Source organism: Solanum stenotomum, chromosome 10, assembly GCF_019186545.1.
Source record: "Solanum stenotomum isolate F172 chromosome 10, ASM1918654v1, whole genome shotgun sequence".
NCBI classification, from domain to species: domain Eukaryota; kingdom Viridiplantae; phylum Streptophyta; class Magnoliopsida; order Solanales; family Solanaceae; genus Solanum; species Solanum stenotomum.
Window position 1 is genome coordinate 1,359,338 of NC_064291.1, and position 25,337 is coordinate 1,384,674.

Here is a 25,337-nt window from a genome sequence, read left to right on the forward strand (position 1 = left end):
TTCCCGTTTTACTACATCAGCTGCATAATCATTTATTCCTTATTTATCTTTTCTTTTGCATGTATACATTTTTTATTTAGGAAGTTGGGGTTTCAAGAATGGAAGGTGGACTAAATAATTAAAGTCTCCAAATGCATGTCGATTTTTTTGTTGGAGTTGATCGGAAGGATGACTGAAGAAGATGTTATTGTGATCTGCGAGCAGAAAAGTGTCCATTATATATCACTATCGCCAAAGAGAAACATATGTAGAAGATGATATTTCTTATATAAAGACTAGTCTCTAAACACGGGCTTTGCACGTCATTTTTTACAAATTTATAGCACGAACTTATAATTTGAAGTGAATATCGATATCCATGATGAATGTTGCTTGTACTGCAGTTTTCATAAAAAAATTTCACTGTATGTAATTATATTTTCATCGAGTAGGTGAAATGATGTAGAAGTGTTATATTCTAGGTGTTTTGATGATCCTCACAAATGCAGGGACTCGGTCCCTGGCAGAGTGCTCTCGTCCAAATTCAAAGTGGTGTACAACTGTAAAGCAGAAAGTGCAGCGTACTTCACCAACGAGAAGGGCGGATGAGGTTGTTTGTTTTAGTGGTCAAAACTCTTGTTAGTGATTGATAGATACAACAATAAACAAACAACATTATTCATTCAAAAAGGAAAGAGAGAGCTAGCAAGTCTATTCAAGAACTCACAAAGAAAGGGACCTGGTCCCGGAAAGACTGCGTACGTGAAAAAGTCAAAAGATAGTTGTCTAAAAGCTGTCACATCTGACATGGTGGGTGCACAGCTTTTCAGAATAGCAGGCTCTCAGCCAATGGTGTCGTCCCTAGGTGTTTGTATCCATTTGATATAGTCTCTTCTCCAAAACAAAAACTCAAAAACTCAAGATTTGGCAAACAAAGTTGTGAATTTCTAACAATTCATAAGCTCAACAAGAAAAGGTCATCTTCATGGAAGAACATTGCTCATGCTCAACAAAGGGACCTGATAGAGTGCTGAAGCGTTTTTATTGTATTTTGAGTTGTGTCTTATGTGCTTAAATTGTAATTCTACTCCTAAGTTATAAAAGATAGTAGATCAGTTGTTTGTCTAAGTATTTAGTTTGAGTCGTATTAACTAGAGTTAGTTAGTCGAATCATCTAAGTTTTGGTCAAGCCTTTTTACATCATTGNCTGACTTTTAAGTCAGTTTGACCAGCTTAAAAGCCCATCCAAACAGGCTCTTAGTCTTGTTTTAAGTGGGTTTTTAAAGTCTAGATCAACTAGAGTTAGTTGGTTTAGTGGGCAATAGAGTTATTGCTTAGTTTTCCTTTGTAGTAGAATTGCTACATAAAGGGGAAGGAATTAAAGAGTTTTAATACCTGTGCTTTGTGTCTTATGTGCTTAAATTGTAAATTCGATATCCATGATGTATGTTGCTTTTACTGCAGTTTTCATAACGCAAATAACGAATAACAGTAAAAAGAGATCATAATTGAGGGTGTAAACATTTTCATACATTGAGTAACTTTTAAGAGAACCATATCATCATCGTCTATTTCTCTAAACAATCAATGAAGTAATGTTCCATTATCGCGATGAATATCAGGAAGGTCAGGACTAATGGAGAACTTCAACCATTTCTTCTTCTCAATGTGTTTAAGACAAGGTTGCATAACCAACCCAATTGCAATAGCAGCAAGGCTTATTATCATGACTTTAACGGTTGAAAACGCTAAAACAACACAAACGAGTATGGTTGGAGGCATACACAGTAGAATGGCTCCGATTGTTCCACCAGGTATCTTGAAAGGGCGCGATGCATTTGGAAACTTTATCCTTAATCGTACGAATGCTATGAATTCCAAGATCATTCCAAAGCAATACAAGAAGTTTTCTGCAGCTACAATCTCTTGAAAGCTCATCCATGATAGTAAAAGCACACCTGAAGCTGAGAGGAGGATCCCGACTAGAGGTGTTCCATGACGTGATCTTTTGGCAAAGAACTCCGGTAGCATCCCTCTCTCGGCCATACCAAGTAGCTGAAATGAGTCGCTGCTCATTTCAGCTACAAATGTACCCATATTTGACAATGCAGCAGCCCCTTGAATCCACCATCTTAGCCACACTCCACCAAGTATTTTCGCAATGTCTGAGAAATAGCCATCCGTCCACAGGTCACGTTCGAGTGGAACAGCTCCGGTACCAACTAATAGAGGGAAAAAGTACGATAAAACGACTAGAATCACAGCATAAAACAGAGCTTTAGGCAGAGTTTTCTTCGGGTTACGTACTTCTCCTACAAGAGTACTTATAGAGTCCCAATAATTCAGATTCCAAAAGAGAGTGTTTAGATACAAGTTCCAATCCACACTGTGCACATCCGTCACCAACCACCTCGTGGGCCTTAGTTTCGGAATCGAGATCAACCCCATAACAACAAAAGGAAGAATCGACAATATCCCGAGCAGAACAGCAACCCATCCAACAATAGTTAAACCCCTATAGTTCATGTAAGTAAGGACCAAAGTAATGCCTATGACCGCGATAACACGAGGAAGTCCACCACCTAATGCAGGAACTCCTGATTTCAGATAATCAAGAAACAAGACCGGGTAAAGAGCGTTATCGATGACTCCACTCAACCATTTCACCCAACCTTGTTGAAAGCCCCAGTATGGACCTAATGCAGATGAAACCCAAACAACATATCCGCTATTTTCGGGGAACATGGTGCCTAATTCAGCTGTTATAAGAGCCTCAGGTACACTCCATATAATTGGGAAAACCAAGAAACCAACAAGTGCAAGAAGCGGACCAGCTGCTTGTACAGTGTCTTCAACACCAAATGGTCCACCTGATACTTCATAGAAAATGAGAAAAACTAAAGGCAATAGAGAAAGTTTCCTATCATTATTTGCTCTTGAAGAAGAAACAACTTCATTAATCTCTATGTATTCTGCATTATTACACTCTCCCATTGGAATTGTAGCTTCTCTTTGAGGTAAGTCCCTTACTTTCTGCATTTAAAATCAAATCTTTAACATTACCATCTCATTGAAATTAAGTAAACAACAACAACAACATATATACTCAGTGAAATTCCACAAGTGAGATCTAGCGTTTACGCTGATCTTGCCCTACCTTAGAAGATAGAGAAACTGTTTTCGATAGATTCTCGGACAGTGAAAGAAGTCATGGCCAAAAAAAAACTAAAGAAAGAAGGGACAAACATTCGCAAAGGGAACAGTAACTACAACAAAAGAAGACAATAATAATCGGGGTACAAGAAACAATAAAAAGTAACAGAAATCGAATAACAATAAGCTACAACAGTAATACTACAATAACTAGCATGAAAAGATAAGTGACATAACACTCAATGTACTTTACTAACTTTCTATCCTAATATGTGTACTCCATAAGCTCTTATCTAAGGTCATATTCTTAGTAAACTGGTCATATTCTTAGTAAGCTACAGATGTGACATGTCCTGGTGATTATCTTGCTAAAGCAATCCATGTTCTCCATAAGCTCCTATCTAAGGTCATATCCTTGATAAACTATAGTTGTGCCATGTCCCGTTGATTATCGTGCTAAAGCAAATAAAGGTTGCTATCCTAATCCGTAACCTCCTATCTAAGGTTATGTACTCGCTAAGTTATAGTTGTGTCATGTCATGTTGATTATCATGCTAAAGCAAATAAAGGTTGTTACTCCTATCTAAGGTCATGTCCTCGGTAAGCTATAGTTGTGTCAGATCCCATCTAATCACATCTTCCCAAGAATCATCTTAGCTAAAGAAAATAAAGGAGCAAACTTTACCAACTTCTGACATAGTTCTTCACTAAAAATCAAATCTTTATACAGAAACAAAAGCAAGACAAACAAAAAATACAAAATTGCTTAGTGGGTCATCAGATTCTTGAACAAGAAGTAGGAAAAAACAATTAGAAAAGAAAAAAACATATATCCACTCAAACTATGCTATACAAATGGAAGTTTTTTTTTTTTTTTTTAAAAAAAAGTTTAATAATTTACCTAAACTGAACTCATCAACTTTAGTTCTTGAATCTGTTCTTTGCTGAGATTTAAAAAAAAAATTGTAGAAAGTTGAGAGAAAACATATATTCTCTTTTGATAAATTCTATGAGTAGTGAATATTTTCATGGTATTTTGTTCTGCAACACTTTGTTGTAATTCTGCCAAGTACACTCACAAACACAGTCACCCCACTACAATATTTTTTTGTTTTTTTTCACTTTTTGTCTTTTTAAGAAAATGTATTTATTAGGCTTTTATTTTTTATTATCAAATTTGTGTAAAGTCACAGACTTTAAGTTAGTTAATTATTTTTAAAAATGATAAAGTAGAGATGAAAGGAAAGATTATTGGAGTTTTTGAAATTAATAGAAAAAGTAGAGGTAAAATGGAATTTTTAAAAATATTTTATGTGTCCGCTTTGAGCTTAGGCCGTCATTAATTTGACTTAATACATAAACATATATTTATACTTGACTTCAGTAGACTGGTAAACATTTTAACTTTTAGAGTGCATGTGAGTATATTAAACGTTTCAACTCATTTTCACTCTGTTAGTTGAACAATTTAACTAACAAAATAATTATGTAACACCTTCAAAATTATGTATTATGGGTGTCTACAAGATACAACAGAGACGAGTTAGTTCACAATCAAGATCAAGTTAAGGTGATTAGAAGTACGTACACTCTCAAAATTAAAGTATTTATTTGTCAGAGGCTAAATTTAATGTTTGTTTATATAGTATGTCAATATATTTTATACCACAATTTAGATACTAAAATTTTGGCACTCCAACTTTTTTCTTTTAAAAAAAAGAGACATCAGAGGCCCCTAGTGTTCTCAACGCCATGAAACTTCATCATTCTCTCCTTAAAGCTATTTATGTATAATTAAGACAATAAGACACCAAGTTTTTACATTGTAACTAAGAAAAGAAACATATGTAATAATTATTCTCAAGTGCTTTTGTAGCTTAATTTAGTAAAACAATTTTAATAATCTTTTTCAAAAGTAATTTGTAAAAACCAACAATAAACAAAGAACTTATTGTACTAATTAAAACTCTCCCTCTTCTAGTTTATGAAAATTATAAATACCTTCCCTCTTTTCTTGATAATAACAACTACACTATTTATATACTCTCATCGTCACAAAACAAGTGTTGGTTTACTTCATGTCAGGTTCATTAAGAAAAATGTTCAACACAAGGTACAATTTACTAAAATTATCTCTATTTATTAGATGTTTCTCGAAAATTGAACACTGTTTTCAGTAACCCATCAATTAGTTCATTATTGATATTTTTAATTAATGATCATATATTTAAGAAGAACTAGTTAATTATTTAATATAAGAGTGTAGTTTAAAATAAGAATTATTTAAAGCGATATTTATTTCAGGGCACATTTTATTTTTATTAAAATACGGAGAGTAGTTATATTTGTTGTCATGATTATTATATAAAGTAAACTAAGTTAAGCATGCGTCAATTATTTGTTATAATAATATATGTCTTTGCATGTGTGTTTTCTTTTCTTTCTTTTTTCCATCAAAATTCAAAGATAATTATTATTTAAAATTAGTGCACTCATTGTGGCGTGCAGAAAATACTCTTTTTTATTTTCCAACCAACATATAAACCCCACCAAATCCCATAACATTCAACAAAAACACACAACACAAAGTAACATAATAATGTTAAGTTAAATTATAAAACTCTTAATGAATAAATAAATATTTAATAAGTTTCTAAACAATGTGTAATTTGTGTATATATATTAATTATTCACATATTATACCGTAATTATATATTGATTCAAGGTGAAGTCAGGTAGGGGTAATTAGTGGATTCATTCGAACACTAGACAAGTATATATATAGATGTTGAGTTTTATTAATTATTTATATATTTATATTTTTATATTTTTATATTTTTGAACTCCGTTAATAATAATTTTGATTTTTCTACTTCATTAATTATACGTTACATATTGGTTAAGTTTTGTAAAATTTATATTCCCTCCATCTCATTTTAGCTATTACTATAGCTTTAAAAACTTTGTTCCAAATTGATAATCATCTTTGGAATTCAGGACTAAATTAAAATGAAACAATTATTTTCAAGTATATCCTTACATTAAAGTAGAGTGCGTTAAATTTAAGATAAAACAATCAATTTAATTTTATTATGTGTTGTATTTATTATTTTTAATGGAGATAAAAATAGCTAAAGTGACAGTCAAATGTGCTTAAATGAACAACTCTTATCTTTATGATATCAACACGTCTTCATTTAACCCCAAATATTAAAATAAATAAAATACACATAAAGTATAACTAACACATACTATACCACCCTTTAGTTAGTAGACATATCAAGGTGAATTTAAATTAATCAACATTTTAAAATCTTAATTTTAAGTTGAATTAGTAAAAATAAATATTTATCTTTTATATAGTAAACACATAAAGTAAACGAAAGGAGAAATTTAGTTTATATATATAAAAGAATTGAGATAATCTTTTGACGAAAAAAGATGGAATTCTAAACCTCTTATGATATCCTGACTCCACCTCTCACTCATCACATGAAAAAAATGAACAAAGAAAAGTAAGAATTTAGCCTTTTTTTAGGGTAACGATTCGTAACCGTCAGTAAGATTAGTAACTTGAAAAATAAGACAGTTATTTATTGGAACATGTTGAATAATATTTATAGTGGAAAATGAAAAATATTTTTTACGCTATCAGTATATATATAAATTCATTAATTAATTACCTGATCATCACCATTCTGCACAAATTTATCATTTTGTGCTGTTGTAGGGGAAGAAAGAGCAGATGTTTTTTTTTCAGCTACTGCTACTTGTTGTTGAGCATTGGGAACTTCAATAGAGGATTTTGTTTCTGATTTTGTTGTCATTATTTTAAAAAAAAATACAAAATAGGAGAAGAAGAAAAAAAAAATTAATTCCTTAGTTAAGAAGTGAAATAAATTAAAATTAAAATAGAGAGAAAGGTGAGGGATTTTGTGATATTTTCATGTTTTGATGGAATAATAATAATAATAATAATAATAATAATAATAATAATAAGACTTAAAAGAAGAAAATTGGAGAGGGTTGTGGGTGATGATAAGAAGTGAGACTTATATAGAGTGAGTGATTAGGAAGAAAGTGAGTGTTGTTTGAATAGTTTAGTTGATGGGGTTTGTCCATTTTTAAATATATTATGAAATTAATGTGGCTAAATAGACTTACTTATTAAAGATAACTGTGAAATTAAGATTTGAAGTTTATGAATTCAGAAATTAGTCTTTTGAGTTATTAATTAAAGACATGTCATTAAAAATAGAGATAAAACAAGATTTAAGGCGTATGAATTCAGGATTTTAAGTCTTTGAAATAAAAGGCTTGTCATTAAAAAAAAAAGTAGTGATTTGAAGCTTATGAATTCAAAATTTTAGTTATTTTGAGCTATTAAAGATATGTCATTAAAGACAAGGCGAAGCAATAGTTAAAGCTTATGAATTCAGTTATTTAGTCTTTTTGAATTACTAAAAACGTGTCATAAAAGGTAAAGGCGAAATAGGATTTGAAGCTTTTATATTTTAAATTGATTTCTTTTTGAATTACCAATTTTTATATTAATAATTTATACATATTAAATTTCTTAACACAAGATAAGCTTTGACCTAAAATTATGGGCAACTTTTACAAATAGCCACTAAAATATTTTTAATTAGGCTTCATAGCTATAGTTTGCTAATTAAGATTCGTAGCTACATGTTAGAGGGAGGAGAGAGGCAAGAATAGGAGAGGGAAGAGAGAGGCGAGCGAGCGAGAGAGGGTAGAGGGGCGAGTTATATATGTATATCTGTCGAATTGTATATGTATATCTGTCAGATAATTGTATATATGTAACTGATATACAGATGTATTTGTATATCTGGCGAGCGAGATTGAGAGAGGGAGGAGAGAGATGAGCGAGAGAGCGCAGAGAGTGGAGAGAGGCGATTGCATTTATCTATATGTATATGAATAATTTGTATTTGTATATGTATAAAGCGAGAAGAGAGGCGAGAGAGAGAAAGAGAGGAGAGAGGCGCACATAATTACAACTAAAATTAAGGTGCGAGCAGTAATTAATTCAAATTATAACTATATTAGCTAATTAACTAATATATGTTTGCTTATCTGCATAATTTTCCCTAAAATTATTAGGTTCTGTCAAACTCACTTTCTACGCTTTAATTATACCCCTAATTGAAGAATTGTTTGATTCGCGAGATAAGCTACCTAGGATAAAAGATAATAATTCTAGAATAAAAAATGACTATTTATCCACATTTGATTGAACTTTTAGTTTTGAAGTTAGCAATCTCGTAATTATTTATACCACAATTATAATATTATATTAACAAAATTGGAAAGGTGTGTCATGCTTTCTTTCTTGTGTTCAAAATAGAGGCAAGAAGTCAAAGGCACAGTAGTCATTATCAGATGTATTCATGTATTTGGGAATTCCAAATCCAATAATAATTTATTTATTTGATGTTTCTCTTTTTATTTTTATAATAATAATTTAAATAATATATGTTATATGTGAACTGAAATTTGAACCAACCCCATCATGATCAAGCTGTATGGTTGTCTATTTTCTCTAAATGTGGGCGTGGTGGGTGGGGTGTTTTTGGAAATTAATTTAATTAATAATAAATGTATAAATATGTGGGAATGATGCTTTATTTTGAAGTTACCTGGAAATCATAAAGGAATTTATTAATTTATTCACATATTAAATCTACAACTTAGTTATTCTTATTTAAAATCGTGATTTAAAAATTCAGAATTCATACAATTATCATAATTTTGCCTATGATTAGAAGTATGTTTGGTTTAATTTAAAATTATATTTATATTTTATATCTTATAATATAATCTCTCCTGTGATCTTAAATAAATTTCTCACATCTTGAACTCTCAAATATATATATAGTTTTGTGAACTCTCAAAGTATTAGTTTTTGTTAGGATTATCAAACTTAGCAATTTTGTGTGCTTTTTACCTCTCCACTTTTCCCCCCTTTTGAGTATTTTGTGCAAATGCCTTCTACCTACTCTTACCAACCAAATCTCATATAAGATTTTTAGTAATGAGATTCGACGTCTATTATATGTTCACAAAAAGAAAATAATTTTGATGGGGAGGATTTCGATAAATTCTGAGCCAATCCAAATATTGCCTTCTCGAAAAGTAAGAAAAGAGTCCATTGTGATGCTATATATATATATATATATATATATATATATATATTTATTGGAGGATTATTTTCTTTCAAATTATAAAGGATTATGTTTGAACAATCTCTTCCCAAGGGAGAACATGTCTTTCTTTTTTAGACGTTTTTTTATAATGATCTTGTTTCTTAGAAAGCTCTTCTTCAATGTATAAAGGAAATGGACTTTAAACTTAGAACAATCATAAAAGTTGGCTCATGATATGAGAATTGTCTAAAAACTAATAATAACGACTCGTTTTATTGATCAATGTGGAACTCTCTTAATAATACAAGCATCGATTTTGATATTCAGAATTAATATATGAAGCGTGAATAATATAATATGAGCCCAATATTGAGTAGATCAAAAATAAAAATAAATATCATGACAAAATAAAAGGCATTATGCTCAATCTAATTCGAAAAATTAGTTTATATGATGAGAATTGTACAAAGTCATATTAAAAAATAACACATCTACGTTTGTAAACATGTGTTAAAACTTAAAAGAATGGCACATTCTTCTTTTAATTATTAATTAAATCTGTTAAATATTCAAAACCCACCACAAAAAGTCTAGACATACCTATATTACATGTTTTTTTTCCTTGTAAAATAAGAAATATTAAGTATTATTAGTAATTAAATATTTGTGCACATGTTGAAGAACACAAATAGATATGACCCATATGAAATGCAAGCACCTAGAGTACTTTGTTCTATATTTTTGTGATTAGTCAATCCAAATTGCATAATATTGACCAACTTTTGCTTTTGCATATGCACTAAAAATGGCATGCTATTCAACACATTTTTTCCAAGATCCAAAAATAGATATTTTTCGATTATCATATTATCTATTGTTGTTATTGTTCTTTTCTATGTTACTTACTTTTATATTTTTATATTACCTTTTCTAATCTGCTTCGATGAGACATGCTTTGAAGAAATTTTTATTTTACAAAAATAGTTTTGAAGGGTGATTACTGGTGAATTAAACATTCTTTGTTTGAAAATTATGTGGATAAGAAAAATATTGTTTATATAAATCAAAATTACTTCTAATAGATATATTTTATAAATCAGAAACACCATTAAGGATATTTCTGTGTTTGATATTAAGTATTATCAATTTATATATGTTTAGTGCATCCTAACATACTAACTAATACTTCATAAACATTTCTTAAAAAATTACACAAACTTAATTACATTTACATGTATATTTCACCAAGCGGATTTACAATGTAATCTATGTGCTTGCATGAATTCAAAAACACTTTGCCCAATTAAGAAATTTACTGAATATCTATTTAATTAATTGTCAATCCAACTATTATTATATGTCAACTTAAAATTGCTAGCTATAGAATTCATAAATTTTAAATCATGAATCGACCTATGAACAAGACCTAAATATTGTATTTTATTTCAAGATACCTAATATTAATTTATAAACATTATATATTTTAGAGAAATGTCACTCATCATAACATTAATGAACAAAAAAGGAGGTTAACATGATTAACATTTTTTCAAATTCCATATTTTTTTCCTTTTTGGGGTGGGGTGGGTGGGGGTGGGGGTGGTAGGGCAACAAGTTTTATTTTAGTGTTAATTCATTCATCCCACGCGTGACTTTATTTAAAGCTTTTTGAAGATTCTTAGCACTTCATATATCCATAAAGCCAAAACACAACTAGAAAAAGCTTTCATAATTTTGTCAAAAAGTTAGAGGACAACATAAGAAGAATAAGAAGAAATTAAAGAAGATTTAATTGATGTAAAAAAAGGAATTCAATTGTTGAGTACTAAGGGCCTTCTTTACGGTGGGGTGATAAGTACTCGTTCATTCTTAATAAGAGGTCTCGGATTCAAGTCCTTTAGGTACGGAGTCGTCTTTGTTAGGGAGCACTTTACCCTTCAACTTTCAACATGAATTCGGATTTAGTCTGACTCAAACATGAACACCGGACACCGGACACCGGACGGAAAAAAGAAGAAGAAAAAGAGCCTCCATTGTGGATCATGCATTATTATTACTTCTAGGTTTTAGCACTTATTTTTTCCTCCTTTTGTTGTTATTAGGTGAAAGCTACATTTTCAATGGATAAATACTCCGATATTTGAATAATTAATTTTATCGTCATTATGTAATTTAATAAAATGAAACATGCATTAGTTAACCATGATTAAGTGATAAAGTGTATGCGCAAATTCAAATCTACATGCTTAAATATTTTAATTTGATGATCATATGATTTTTGTGCTTAAAGTACTATACTTACATTTGATGACTAAATTGCATGAAGAACAAATTAAAGCCATGTGTATATGCTCAACAAATTAGCTAAAAGTCAAAAGTAATTAAATTTTATGATTAGATTTAATTTTTTATTGTGTATAAATATACATTGAATGTATATCTTTTATATATTTGACTAGCGATTGTAACTATAATGCGGTAATTGAAAGGCTTGTACAAAACTCTTAATCTAGTGCAAGTAATTGTGTATGAGGCTTTATATCCTAGAGTCATACATCAAAATAATATATAAAAATATATATTATATACATATAATTAATTTATAATATAAATATAGTACATACTTAATATATAATTTTTATATATTTCAACTAGTAATTATAATTATTTTGACCGATCGACCAATAGCTTATCATGAATAGCTAGCCTACTACTAATCAAGTGAAGCCCAACTATATAATTTAACCCAAACAGAATTGGGCCTTAATTAATTCGTATTTAAGGCTGATTTTTCAAATGTCACACTTTTTAGGTTACCATTTTTAGATTTTGCCTCTATTTTTAAAGTTGGCCAAATGTAATTCTTGAGAAATTATAGTTTCGGATAGAGATAGTAAAATTTATGATTTTTTACTCGATTCAATCCATTTTATAAGATGAGTTGATTATCTAATTATTTAAAAGTGGGTCAAATATAATCAACCTATATACTGATATTCCATGAGTATTCACCAATTGCACTCCTTTTATAGTATGTAAGGACGTATAAACCTTTTAAAAAGTACACTTATTAGGTGTGTTTGGTTTGAGGAGGGTAAAATTACACAAATCTTACCCTTATCTCAGAGATAGATAAGTTATTTCTGATTGACCCTTAATCGGCTAAAGAAAGTAATTAAAAAAAAATGGAAACTACAAGAAATAAACAGATAATAATAGAGCAATAGTACTACAACAAAACAATATGATAGTCAAAGTAAAAAACAACAGATAATAACAAAAATCGAAAAACAAGAAATTATTACAATAATACTATAACTACTAATATGGTGAGAGAACAAGAATACTAGATGATGCATTCCCACATAGTAATTTTGTACTATAATATGTATCATTCATAACTTCTTAGCTACGGTTATGTTCTCGATAAGCTAGTTGAAACTGTGTTCTTTTGGAAACTATGTTTGTTAAAAATGAAAAAAATGATCACTTTCTAATGAAATTAAAAAACAAATTTCACAAGTGACATTCTACATTAACTACATCCTCTCCACCCTTCAACACAACTCATTTTTACGTTATCTCCATTTATAGCCCATTCTCACCACTCCAAACCTACTCCATTTTCACTTTTTATAATTTGTATCTAAATTATATATAAATATTTTCAAAATTTTATGTTTATACATATTAATTAAATACATATAATAAATAAATAAAAAACTCACTTAAAGCTACAAATGATTTCATGTCCATATTAATTTTTCGTTATTCTAGAAAGTAGAACAATCGAGGGGAAGTTTCTAGTGGTGGACTCTACAATTACTTCGTGGCTAAATTATTTCCACACTTATTAAGTACAAAAGTCCTTTTCCATCCGCGAATAAGGTGTAGTAGATTGAGTTACTCTGTTCTAATTAAAGATTTTGAGTTCGAACCTTAGATATGAAAGAATCCTTTGTAGAAAGCATTTTTTTCTCAAATAAAACCTTTATATCGCACGAATTCAAAATAATCAACTCCAACGAAGATACAAATAATTAAACTCTCAATTACTTGCCCCTACCAAAACAAAAAAAAAAAGTTGGACTTTAACTTTTGTCATTTAATTCTAAGAGAGAAACGTTTAGTCAACTACGATTTCTCTAGTTATGTCTAGAAATCACAAGTAAATAAGACATCGTTTTCCACCGCCTTATTTGAAGCTTAAATGTACCTTATAATATTTTTTTAATAAAATAATGCTATTTTTCCTATTTCAATTTGTTTGTTCTATTTTAATATGAGACAAAATTTCACACGTTTAAAATATTTTTAAATCTTGTGATCTTAAATTAAAAATATACTATTAAATATATTAACATATCTTAATATTATAGTCGCAAATATATTATATGAAAAATTGATCATTTAATCTTATGGTCTTAAAGATGTCATGTGGTACATTAAAATTAAATAATTACCTACTAAAGATAGTATGTATTTTTTTTGGTAACGGACTATAAAAAAAAATAGGACAAATAGATTGAAACACCAAAAAGTAATTACAAACCCTATATAAACAAGTGTCTTAAACCCGTTTTTGTTTATAAACAAGTGTCTTAAACTTTGCCTTTTCCTCCAAGTTACTATCCAAACTTCTTGCAATTCTTCAATTAATTTCACTTTAATTTAAATTAGTTCAAATAACAAAGATGATTACACGTGGCGCATCGAGGTTGGCGCGTTCTATGATGTCTCACATTGGTCCACGTTACTATTCAATTATATGTCCGGTGGCCGGAAATGAAGCCGGAAACGGAGTTGTTACCGGTGCATCATTCAATTTCTTGCATGGAAATTCTATCAAGGGTTTCGAAAAGACGATGGTGACATACGTTAAGTACTTTTCAACTATGAATTCGCATAACAACACAAGTACAATGAATTTGAGGGACAAGGAGAAAAATGAAGAACATAATGGTCAAAGAAATGCTGATCAGAGCGGTGGCGAAGTCAACGCCACCGCTCTTAGTAGTGGTGGAAATAATAATAATAATAATAATAAAGGTATCGTTAGCTATTGGGGTATTCAACCCCCTAAGGTTACGAAAGAAGATGGTACACCATGGAAGTGGAATTGCTTTATGGTACGTAAGTTTTATTTTTATCGAATTAAATTTCTTAGAAATATAAGTACTATATGCTTAAGTCCTTGTATATATGTCATGTATGAACATTTGACCTATGTATATTTAATTTTAATGTTATTTAATCATGTAAAAATTTGACACTTTTAATACAGAGATTTTTTAAATATTTTTTTTTGATGGATTTTGAATATAGCCATGGGAGACATACAAGGCAGATTTATCGATTGATATGAAAAAACACCATGTGCCTATTACATTGTTGGATAAAGTGGCTTATTGGACTGTCAAGGCCCTTAGGGTACCCACGGACTTATTTTTTCAGGTAAATTTTGTTGTATTTTATTTTTTTATTTTACTATCTAATAAGAGCGAACGATCCTAAGTAGATACGAGGTTGTTAACGTACTTTCTTAGGATATTCATTCATATTTGACATGAAAATTCGATAATAATAACAATATATCCAGTGTAAGAAGTTGTCATTGACAAATTTTAAACGATCTTAACTTTATGCTAGTTTGTTTAATTTATGTGATTTTGCGTATTTTTGAAGATCTATGTGGATCGCCGATCATTTATCACTTACAAGTTACAATTAACATCCCCCCCAAAAAAAACAAATTAGTATGGATTTTAATCTTTCGATTTATAAATTTTAATGAACATTTATCAATATGTTTCAATATTAAATAGTTTCAAGTAACTTATGTCGATGTTAATTTTAGTAATTTAGTAAGAAAAAGAAAAAACAAAAAAAACCAACCAAATAACCTTGTTAATCTCTTAATGGGTTTTGGGCCGGGTTGGACACTAGTTTTTTGTCCCAGCCCAGCCCACTAAACTTTTATCTAGTCCAACCCCCAACCTATTAGTAGAGCCGCACTTCAATGGGTTGGGTTGGGTCGGCCCGGCCCTATTGACACCAAAAGTCAATAGTATGGGTTTGAACGGTTATTTTATAAAATAAATATATCATATCAATTTTTTTAATATTTAATCTTATATAAACAAATTTCAATCGATTTATAATTATAATGTGCTACAGAAGAGGTATGGTTGTCGTGCAATGATGTTGGAAACTGTGGCGGCAGTCCCCGGCATGGTAGGAGGAATGTTGTTACATTGTAAATCTTTAAGGAGATTCGAGCACAGTGGTGGTTGGATCAAAGCACTATTAGAAGAAGCAGAAAATGAAAGAATGCACTTAATGACATTCATGGAATTATCAAAACCAAAATGGTATGAACGTGCACTTGTCTTAATAATACAAGGCATATTCTTCAATGTTTATTTTATGACCTATATTTTGTCACCAAAATTGGCACATCGAATTGTTGGTTACTTAGAAGAAGAAGCTATTCATTCCTACACTCAATTTCTTAAAGAATTAGATGAGGGAAATATTGAAAATGTAGCTGCACCGGCTATTGCTATTGATTATTGGCGTTTGACGCAAGACGCGACTCTTAAAGATGTTGTCATGGTGGTTAGGGCGGATGAGGCTCATCATCGAGATGTCAACCACTTTGCATCGGTAAGGACTAAGCATGGTAAAAAAATTCAGTCTTTGAGTACTATCTGATTCTTGATAAGATAGGTAGATGTATTACGAGGATGACTCGATTCAAACTTGAACATTTAAAAACAAGTCAAATCAATAAATAGGTCAATAATTCAACACACAAAATTTTTACTAAGATAAAAATAAATTGAGTCAATTAGTAACAAGTCATAACGTAATTGCTCTACATGATTCAGCCCCTCTCCTTTTTTGCTTTTCTTTTCGAAAAGGGATGTAAAGCTCAACATTTTTTTTGTATTTACATATTTTTCGATTTCATATGTTTGGGTTTCAATTGCAATTGACCTATTTATAGTTACACTACTTCAACCCGTTTTTACCATTTATATTTCAATGAGTTATTTGAGGCTCAACTCGTTGGATCAAGTCAATAGAGTCCACAATTTCACCCGTTTAAACTTGGATAGAATTACTAGAGAATGAATTGATTTTTTATAACCTTCAATAAATAACTATCCACAATAAGTGGACCTAGTTACCTAAAAAATAAGACATACACTATTTGTATCATAGAAAATTCTAATATTAGTATAATTCTTGCATAAATTAAATATTGTTTAGGGTTGAATTAAGTGAATTCTTGTGGGAATTGATGGCAGGATATTTATTACCATGGACAAGAACTGAAGGACTGTCCAGCTCCACTTGGGTATCACTGAGACAACAATTTGGTACTAATATTATACTCTAAAATAAAACTTAGTAAAGTTTTTTGTCTAACATTATTAATAAATATTATTCAGTGTAGTTATTGAAACATTAATAAAATAATGACGTTATTATAGTAATAAGAGAGGATCAATGATTGGGAATAACTTCTATCGTCAAAATATTGATATCTTTTTTTTTTTGGTTAATCTACTACAAATATGTTCGTTTTATCAATAATGTATAATCTGATTCATTATTTTATTTTTTTAGATGATATTTTCTTCTAAACCTGCGTGCAATGATTTTGCTTGGAGTTTTATGTCGAGTGTAATATCAAAAGATCTATAATCTAATACTTCAACTAATCTCTTCCTCTATCATAATACTATCAATAAATCAGATTTTGATGTATGCCTTACAAAATTATATATGTATGCCTTTCGTAATTATATAGTTTGATATATATTTTAAACAATTGGATGACATTGTGTTAATTTAGTCCAAAAGTATTTTTGGAAAAAGAGTTGCACATATTTATTTCATGAAAAAAGAAACATATATTTGATTACTTAGGCTACCTATTCGTAAAATAAACTTTAGTAAAGTTTCAACAAAAAAATGTGGTTATCAAATCATCAATAGAAATATTTTTAGAATCATGTTCCATATTAGGATCAACCACACACTAAACATTGTTTGCAAAATCCATAATTCCTAATTTCAAGAAATTTGCGATCAACAAAATAAACTCACACTTAACATCTACGCCACATGTAAATCAACAAATAACTTTAACCTCACCTAACTTTTCGGACAAAATCAAACTCAAATATAATTGATTTAATCACATAAAAATATAATCTTTAACAAAAAGTTGTAATATAAAGCCCTAAACAATATATTTAAAGGTAAAAATTGAGATTAAACAATAGTTTAGGCTTTATACTTTGTCATTGTATAAAACTGAGATTAAATTCGGATTTTCAAGTTCTTGATCAACTAACTTCTGCCTTTGATTGGAGAAAGAAAAATGATTTACTGCTTTTCTTTTCTTTTCTTTTGTTTAATAGAGCAGAGAAGATGCGATCAATGATAGAGATCAAAGAGAGTGATTACGTGTCTATTCAAAAACAAAATACAAGTCAAGTTTATATCCTAAAATTCATAACATCAATGACTAAATTGTCCTTATCTTTAAATTTAATGACAAATAGCACTAATATAGAGACTATATCTTCTATTTTATAGAAATATAATAGTATTTTATTTATACATATGCAAAAAATTGGTATCGCTTTTTTTCATACTTGTTATTTACCTTGTAGTATTTTTATGAGCCACCTATCCTTCAACTTCCTAACAAACATATGGTAGTAATATTTATTTATAATAGCAAAAGGATAAATTTAAACTAAGAAGAGGTTAGTCATGTGTTTGTAATTAATTATCTTAGATCTTGTTATGAAAAAATCATATACTAATTTAAAATTATAAATAATTTAATTTAAAAATTTTAAAATATTTCTATAAAAACTTGAGAAACTGAATTAAATTTTTAAAAAGTGATTGGAACTTTCATGAAGAATATAGGAGTTAGATGTCCACCTGAGGTTTCGTGTCTTGTTTTCCTTTGTATATAATAATAATAAATAAAAGAAAAAATAAGTTTATAAATGTTAATAGCAACATTTTGATCGAGGTGGTAGTTTTCTAGTGGTTAAATAAGGAATTACACGGAGGGCAAAAAAATAAATGTAATTTGAAAAATTATTAATAGAAAACATTGAAAACTTGAAAATAAGACTTAAATACATTTCTCTTATGTGATTCTACAAAATAGTTAATTTTTGCATTAATCAAAAGGATTTGGGAAATTGTATTTGAAACTTCTTAGTAGGTCTACAAAAGGAGAAAAATACCTTTTATTTTATTAAATTTATAATTATTATATATCTTTTTTTTTATAATTATCTTTTAAATGACAGGATAATATTGAATTTCTTTTTGCGTGAAGCTAACTCATCAATCCTTATTTGGACCAATGCTAACTCAATATTTCATTACTTTTTGTTCCTTCATATGCAACATCTATTTAAGTACTTTCACCTCCAACTTACTCTAACTAATATCTTTAATTAAATGCATGATACATTTAATTTTAAATTTTATAACGAGATAACTCACTTAATCCCTTCGATTTAATGTGATATCATAGTGAAGTTTTACATGGTCATAACTATAAGTATTCATACATATATAAAATGTATTAATAGCCTTATACAATACAATAGACTATCTATTACAATAAATTAAAATAAGTAAATCGTGTAAAAATCCTTTATATTGTATTAAATCTAGTGACTTTAATTTTCAGTCACTAAAACAATTGTATAAGAAGAAGAAAATCACAACTACCACTACAAGCCCCCATGCATTTTCTTCGGTCTTGAAAGACATAACTTGACAAACTAAAATGATCAAAACAAGAAGCAACCATCCCAATCCTCCGAACTCATCTTCATATCCATAAAGAGGACTCTGCTGATAACGATTCTCTTGGAAAGAAGGTAAATAGAAACTCACAAAATATATTATAATGACCAATACAAGAGGGACAATAAGGATTTTTGAAAATGTATAAGATAATAGTATGAAAGAAAGAGGTAGTATGATTGATTGAGTTGTATTGTAAACTAAAAAGATAACTAAAAGAGGGATTAAAATGAAAAATGTGAAATTTAAATCTTCTATTAATGAAATAGTATTTATTATAAGACTATGACCATAAAGAACTAACACTAAAGTGAGTACAAGGAGAAGAGGGATCAATGGAGAAGGCCCTTTGGCCATATATACAAATTAAAAAGAAGAAAAAAAGAACAGATTCAGAGTTTAAGTTATATACACGTATAAATAGTATTCAAAAACATTCATGAGTTAGTAGTAAGGTCTATATATGTATATTCTATCCTCCCCAAACCTCACTTGTGGGATCTCACTTAATATGTTATTGTTGTTATCATGATATCACTCGAAATCCAAAAAAAGTGAAATTTATTATCTAAATCAAGATACAACCACTTACCTGCTAAAATTGGTAAAGTAACGAAATGATGTGAAAAATATTTAAATCAAGATCGATGGGTATTAGTTAAACTCTATCAATTTGGGGTTTGAGAAAGGTTGTGATGAATAATGAGGTTAATTTTATTGTAGATCTATTTTTTGGATTTAATACTCAAATTGCTCAGAACAAAAGGGCATTAATGAATCTTTAAATAAAAAATAATGTTGGATAACTTTGCTTCTAATGAAAAAAATGATTTACGAAAAGAAAAATATTTGCTTTTAAGGGTTCTAATAATGAGTCATATCTTTCTTTTTCACATATATAGTATAGTAGTTTTCTTTAATCTTATTTGTTTTACATTTTAAGTTTGTAATGATGATGAAATCTTTGCTTCAAGCCTCACTTCAGTTAATTACTTCATTCGTTTCAATTTAACTATCGTTTTAACATAAAAAAAAATATTTTTAAATAATTATTATTTTAAACTAATAAAGAAAATAGAATAAATAACATACTATGACATATTTAGACCCAAAAAATGAATTACCTGTAACGACCGGTTTCCGTCGTTATAGAAAATCCATTGGGGGAAAAATTTTGGGCCGGAATTTTTTTTTGTAGTAACTTGGAATTTCCCAACCTAGTCCAGATTTGGACGAAATCGGAGTCAGTGAGGTTTAGAGAAATTTGGTAACAATTGGGAGATCTAATTATGAATTCGATCATATAAATAGATAGTTAAGACGTTAAGGAACCCGTATGACTTTACAGAATTGAATTCGGGCGAGCAGAACTCCCGAAATCGACCTTAGCGTGAGAGAGTAGTTTCTGAGTGTCATGGGATGAAGGTGTGTTGTGAAATGGGGGTTTGGAAATTCTTTATTTAGCTCTCTGTTCCATGCAAGCCGCTATGGCGGGGCCACTGTAGCGGGGTAAGTACCGTTGTGGCGGGACAAATGCGACTTAAGTCGGAAATAAACCCCAAAATCATTTTATTCTGCACTTTTCGACTTTGAGAGCTAAGAGACGACCCCAAGTGTTTTCTTGACAATTTTCTACCATTCCTAAGGCTAAATGTAAGATTTTCACTCCCCGAATCTGTTTTTCGATCTGTAGAACTTAGGTTCTTGGGTGATTATTATTGGGGAAGGGTTTTGGAACTGTTTGGATGGTGGGAAAAGCCCTAGTTTGGGTATAGGGATCATGGGTTTGATAGTATTGGCTTTAATCCGGGTAATTAGACATCATTTATTGATTCCCGTGTTATTATGATTATTTGTAGACCAAGAACAAGCGGAACGAATTCGGAAAGGAAAAATCAAGTTTCTTAAGGGATTCAAGCTTTGTTTGAGGTAGGTGATGATTGTGATTTCATGTTGTGTGATATATATTTTTTCTTGCTTCATTATAATACATGTATGTATGCGAATGTTGCATTATTGATCACACTAATTGTAAATGATCGGATAGATGAATGATGAATGCCATGAATCATGACTTGATTTGTATGATTTGAGAATATACTTGTGATTGTGATTGTGACTTGTTGAATGGATCGGGTGTTGCGTTCCGACACACTAACTTGGGTCGGTTGTCACGTTCCAGCATAAATATGGGATCGGTTGCCACGTTCCGGCACAAACATTGAATCGGGTACCACGAACCGGTACACTAACAGTTTGGGTTTGGGTTCCATGAAAGGACCATTGACTTGACATAACTGTGTAATTGAGAATTATGAACTTGATCGTTATTCGTAAATGATATTGATATTGTATATGTTCGGTGTATGCATGTTATTATTATGTTCTAATGGATTATGTATGTTGCACTTAATGGGATAGCCGCGTGATCCTACCAGTACACTGTGGTTGTGTAGTGATACTGCACTTGCTCTTTCTTTCTTGAGTACAGGGCATCTTCAAGTGGCTATTGACAGACCTCGTTTAGAAGATGAGTGATCGTTTCAAATTCAAGGGTGAGCCAGTTCTTCCGGGCTGCCATGAGTTCTCTTTCTGTTTATGTCCACATTTTCGGACTTATTAGACTAGTTCTTTAGATTTCTTGTATTTAGTATGGGGTTGTACCCCTTCTTGTTTAGACTTATCGTTGAACCTTAGATGTTTTGGTACATTGACTTTTCAGGTTCTAGGTGTTATTCCGCATTGTTTTGGTTGTTAGACTTTTGTTTGGAGTTTATGGGAACTCCCTATTTCTTTTCCTTAGCATTTAAACCTGCTTCCGTACCTTTAAATGCCTTAGTTTTTCGTAAGTGGCTTAGCTTGGGTTGTAATAGTGGTTCTCCCACCGGAGGGTTAGTGTGGGTGTCAATCACGACGGTCTGGATCGTGACATTACCTCCTTTCCACCCCAACACTCCTCGCTCACTTTAATTAATTTTACAAAATATATATTATTTTTTATCAATATTATATTACTCTAGCTATCCACTAAAGTGAAAACATGTTTTCTCAATTATTGAGTCTTTAATTTTATTCTACTGAGGCAAGGACATTTCTCAATTATTGAGTCTTTATTAATTGAATAAAATAGAAGTTCCAAGAAAAAAAGTCAATCAAACTTCGAGAACCCTCAAGAAGTCAAATGTTCAAAACTATTAGGGATTGAAACTAAAATATATAAAATAAAAAAGGAAGAAAAAAAAAATATATATATATATATATATAAACCAAAAATTCTTAAACAACTTGTTGTATGCTATATTTGTGGATATGTCTTGATGTAGAAATGCTGAGTCAATTAAAATATATTTTATATTTTGGGTGGTGATGATAATTCATTAAATTATTGAATCTAATAATTGGGAGTTGTATATTCTCTTTAAACCAAAGAAAATAACTGTTTCGTTATTTAGAAAGTCAATTGCTATATTTTTTTAAAATATTTTTATTTATTTATAATATCTCTATACTTTTTTCTAAGTATTTTTATTAGAATTAGAAATTAAATATGTCAAACTCTGCTAGCTACTTTAACTTTGTTTTTTTTATACGCACTCAATGAACACCAAATTAATCAATATATGTATAATATAACATTTGTTCTTACAATATCAACTTTTAACACTTAATCATACCATTAATTACTTAATTAATTAAGTTGATGTGACACATTTTTATTTTTGATACATTTCAAGAAGAAGAATATACCTCTAAATTCTGAAATAATTAACTTTATTTACCTCAATAATTTTTTATATAATAAAAAAAATATTATGACATTCTCAACACCATGATCTACATAAAAACAGATTACTTATTCTTCTACATAAAAAATATATAAATTAAAATAGAAAAAGTAATAACTATTTTTTTTAATCTTTATTTGTCGTTTAATTATGATTATACAATTTGATGTAAAAATATGGACGAAAAATATGAAGTGGGTATATACCAATTGACATAAAAATATTGATATGATGTCGCCTCAGTGGTCACCCAATAAACTATTTTTAATAGTTAATATTTAATACTCCATCCGATCATTTTTATTTGTTATTTTGCGATTTTTAAAAGTTAATTTGACTAATTTTTAAAGTTAAATTAGATTATATTAATTCAATATTTTAAGCAAAAAATTTAGATATTCAAAAACTATATGAAAAATACTAAAAATTGCAAGTATTTGTATATTAATATGATGAAAAAATACATCGTAAAATATTAGTCAAAATTTTTATAATTTGACTCTAAAAAAGAAACTAAAAATTGCAAGTTTTTGTATATTAATATGATGAAAAAATACATCGTAAAATATTAGTCAAAATTTTTATAATTTGACTCTAAAAAAGAAAACTATTACAATTAAAAGTAAACTAATAGAGTATTTAAGACTGGGGATGAGATGTTCTCCATAATGTAATGTCTAGAACTTAGATCCAATAATGAATTATTCTACAGTATTGATAGCAACAGGATATTCTTATTCCATTTTGTGTTGGATAATATCTTCTTTTTTATATATATAAAAATAAATGAATAAATAAATAAAGGATGTGTATAGAAAAAAAGGAACTTACAGAAATCTTATTAGTATAATTAGGGCTTTATTATTTGGATACACTCTAATTTATAATATCACGAATCTTATCAGATTTTGGTGCATCTAGATACATTCAAATATATGTATCTCGGAATACATGAAATCAAAATTAAGTGTAATTTTGTTCTAGATACACTGTATTCAAGTAGATTTACATGTATCTGTGATATATAGACAAATCTCACTCGCCTCCCTTCCATCTCGCTCGCCACTCTCCTGTTTATCTAGTATCACAAATACATACATACACATGTATCTAGTGTAATTTGAATGTATCTAGGATACATCTCTATCTCCTCCCCATATCACTCACCTCCCTCCTCATCTCGCTCGCCTCTCTCCCTACTTCAATGCATCTGGTAGTAAAGATACATGTATTTAAGTGTATTTTTAATAGAAAATTCTTAATCAGTGATAAGATATGTACGCAATTATTTAAAAATATAGGTAGAATTAGTATATATGATATAAATGTATGCCTAATAAGATAGTTTTCCAAAAAATACTAGGTGAAAGAATAAATGTTCATCAATTAACTAAACTAGATTTCACTTATCAAATAATATCACTAGAAAGAAGAAACCATATATTATACTAATATTTTCTTCTCCACAACTTTCTTGGTGGGAAGTGATGTTGCTTTTGTGATGACTTATGTCTCACACTCTTTCTTTCTTTTAACTAAACATTAACAACCTTATCCTTGGCACTCACTTCACTTCTCTTACCTTGTTTTCTTCATAATGCTAATCTACAAGATTCTCGTACCTGCTCAACATATTCATAAACATAGTCTACTATTTATATTTCTGAGAGTTAGTAGTAAGTCTGTGTATTATGTATATTTTGTTATTTTTAGATTTTACTTTTTAGAATCTCATTAGATTGGTTGTTGTTGTTATTATAGTCTAGTATGTATATTTGTTATGGTTATCGAGGTGAAGTTAAGATTTTAAGTTTTATTAAAGGTAACTTACTGAGTTTTAGATAAAATATTTATAAGATATAAATAAAATTTCTGAATTTTATCAATTTCTTTAACGAAAGTATAACTCGTCTTTAATAGTCACATAAAAAGAATTATAAGTTTGTCTTCGATGGCAAGTGAAAATATAATTTCATCTCCGATAACCTCATAATCAGAATTATAACTTTGCCTCCAGTGACTCAATACATTCACATTTTCTCAAATATGAAGACATAATAAAATTTAAAGTATTTTAATCACTTATTGAATTTTAGATAAATTATTAAAGATCGTTTATTGTCTATAATAATGTTTATGTTTCGTCCACACAAATTAATGTATATAATTTTAATTTTTTTTCTTAAAAAGAATTTGTCCATTTTAGCTCTAAAAGATAATATTATTGTACATTGATGATAAGATAAATTAAAGGCGCGTTTGCATATGTTTTTTTTTTTACTAAAAGAGTTTCAAAACAACATTTAATTATACATTCAAGTCACTATAAATAAGAACAAGAAAAAAAAGCAATTTTTTTTTTATCACATAGAGCAAATGAAATACACTGATA

At 29.4% G+C, this 25,337-nt stretch overlaps 2 protein-coding genes across 3 annotated transcripts; one reads left to right on the forward strand and one right to left on the reverse strand.

Annotated features, from left to right (window-relative positions):
* Nucleotides 1–1,450: 1,450 nt before the first annotated feature.
* Nucleotides 1,451–6,975, reverse strand: LOC125842684 (probable polyamine transporter At1g31830). 2 transcript variants are annotated; one of them, XM_049522013.1, is made up of 2 exons: nt 6,816–6,975; nt 1,451–3,012 (listed from the first exon to the last, which is right to left on the reverse strand). In XM_049522013.1, exons 1-2 carry the CDS (start codon nt 6,957–6,959, stop codon nt 1,564–1,566), a joined length of 1,593 nt encoding a protein of 530 aa, XP_049377970.1. In that variant the 5' UTR covers nt 6,960–6,975; the 3' UTR covers nt 1,451–1,563. The 2 variants fall into 2 exon arrangements, with proteins under 2 accessions (XP_049377970.1, XP_049377971.1); XM_049522014.1 differs by lacking the exon at nt 6,816–6,975 and adding an exon at nt 4,034–4,117 and having other exon boundaries at nt 1,452–3,012.
* A 6,936-nt stretch (nt 6,976–13,911) lies between these two features.
* Nucleotides 13,912–16,734, forward strand: LOC125842092 (ubiquinol oxidase 2, mitochondrial-like). Its single transcript, XM_049521297.1, has 4 exons — nt 13,912–14,431; nt 14,628–14,756; nt 15,480–15,968; nt 16,616–16,734. Exons 1-4 carry the CDS (start codon nt 13,997–13,999, stop codon nt 16,673–16,675), a joined length of 1,113 nt encoding a protein of 370 aa, XP_049377254.1. The 5' UTR covers nt 13,912–13,996; the 3' UTR covers nt 16,676–16,734.
* Nucleotides 16,735–25,337: the final 8,603 nt, after the last annotated feature.

What these genes read in the sequence shown, in the direction of transcription:
- LOC125842684 (XM_049522013.1), bottom strand. Translation starts at nt 6,959, where the DNA reads ATGACAACAAAATCAGAAACAAAATCCTCTATTGAAGTTCCCAATGCT. An exon ending in TGCAGAATGGTGATGATCAG is followed by an intron (nt 3,013 to 6,815) that starts GTAATTAATTAA and finishes TTTTAAATGCAG; the next exon opens with AAAGTAAGGGACTTACCTCA.
- LOC125842092 (XM_049521297.1), top strand. Translation starts at nt 13,997, where the DNA reads ATGATTACACGTGGCGCATCGAGGTTGGCGCGTTCTATGATGTCTCAC. An exon ending in CCACGGACTTATTTTTTCAG is followed by an intron (nt 14,757 to 15,479) that starts GTAAATTTTGTT and finishes AATGTGCTACAG; the next exon opens with AAGAGGTATGGTTGTCGTGC. An exon ending in ATGTCAACCACTTTGCATCG is followed by an intron (nt 15,969 to 16,615) that starts GTAAGGACTAAG and finishes AATTGATGGCAG; the next exon opens with GATATTTATTACCATGGACA.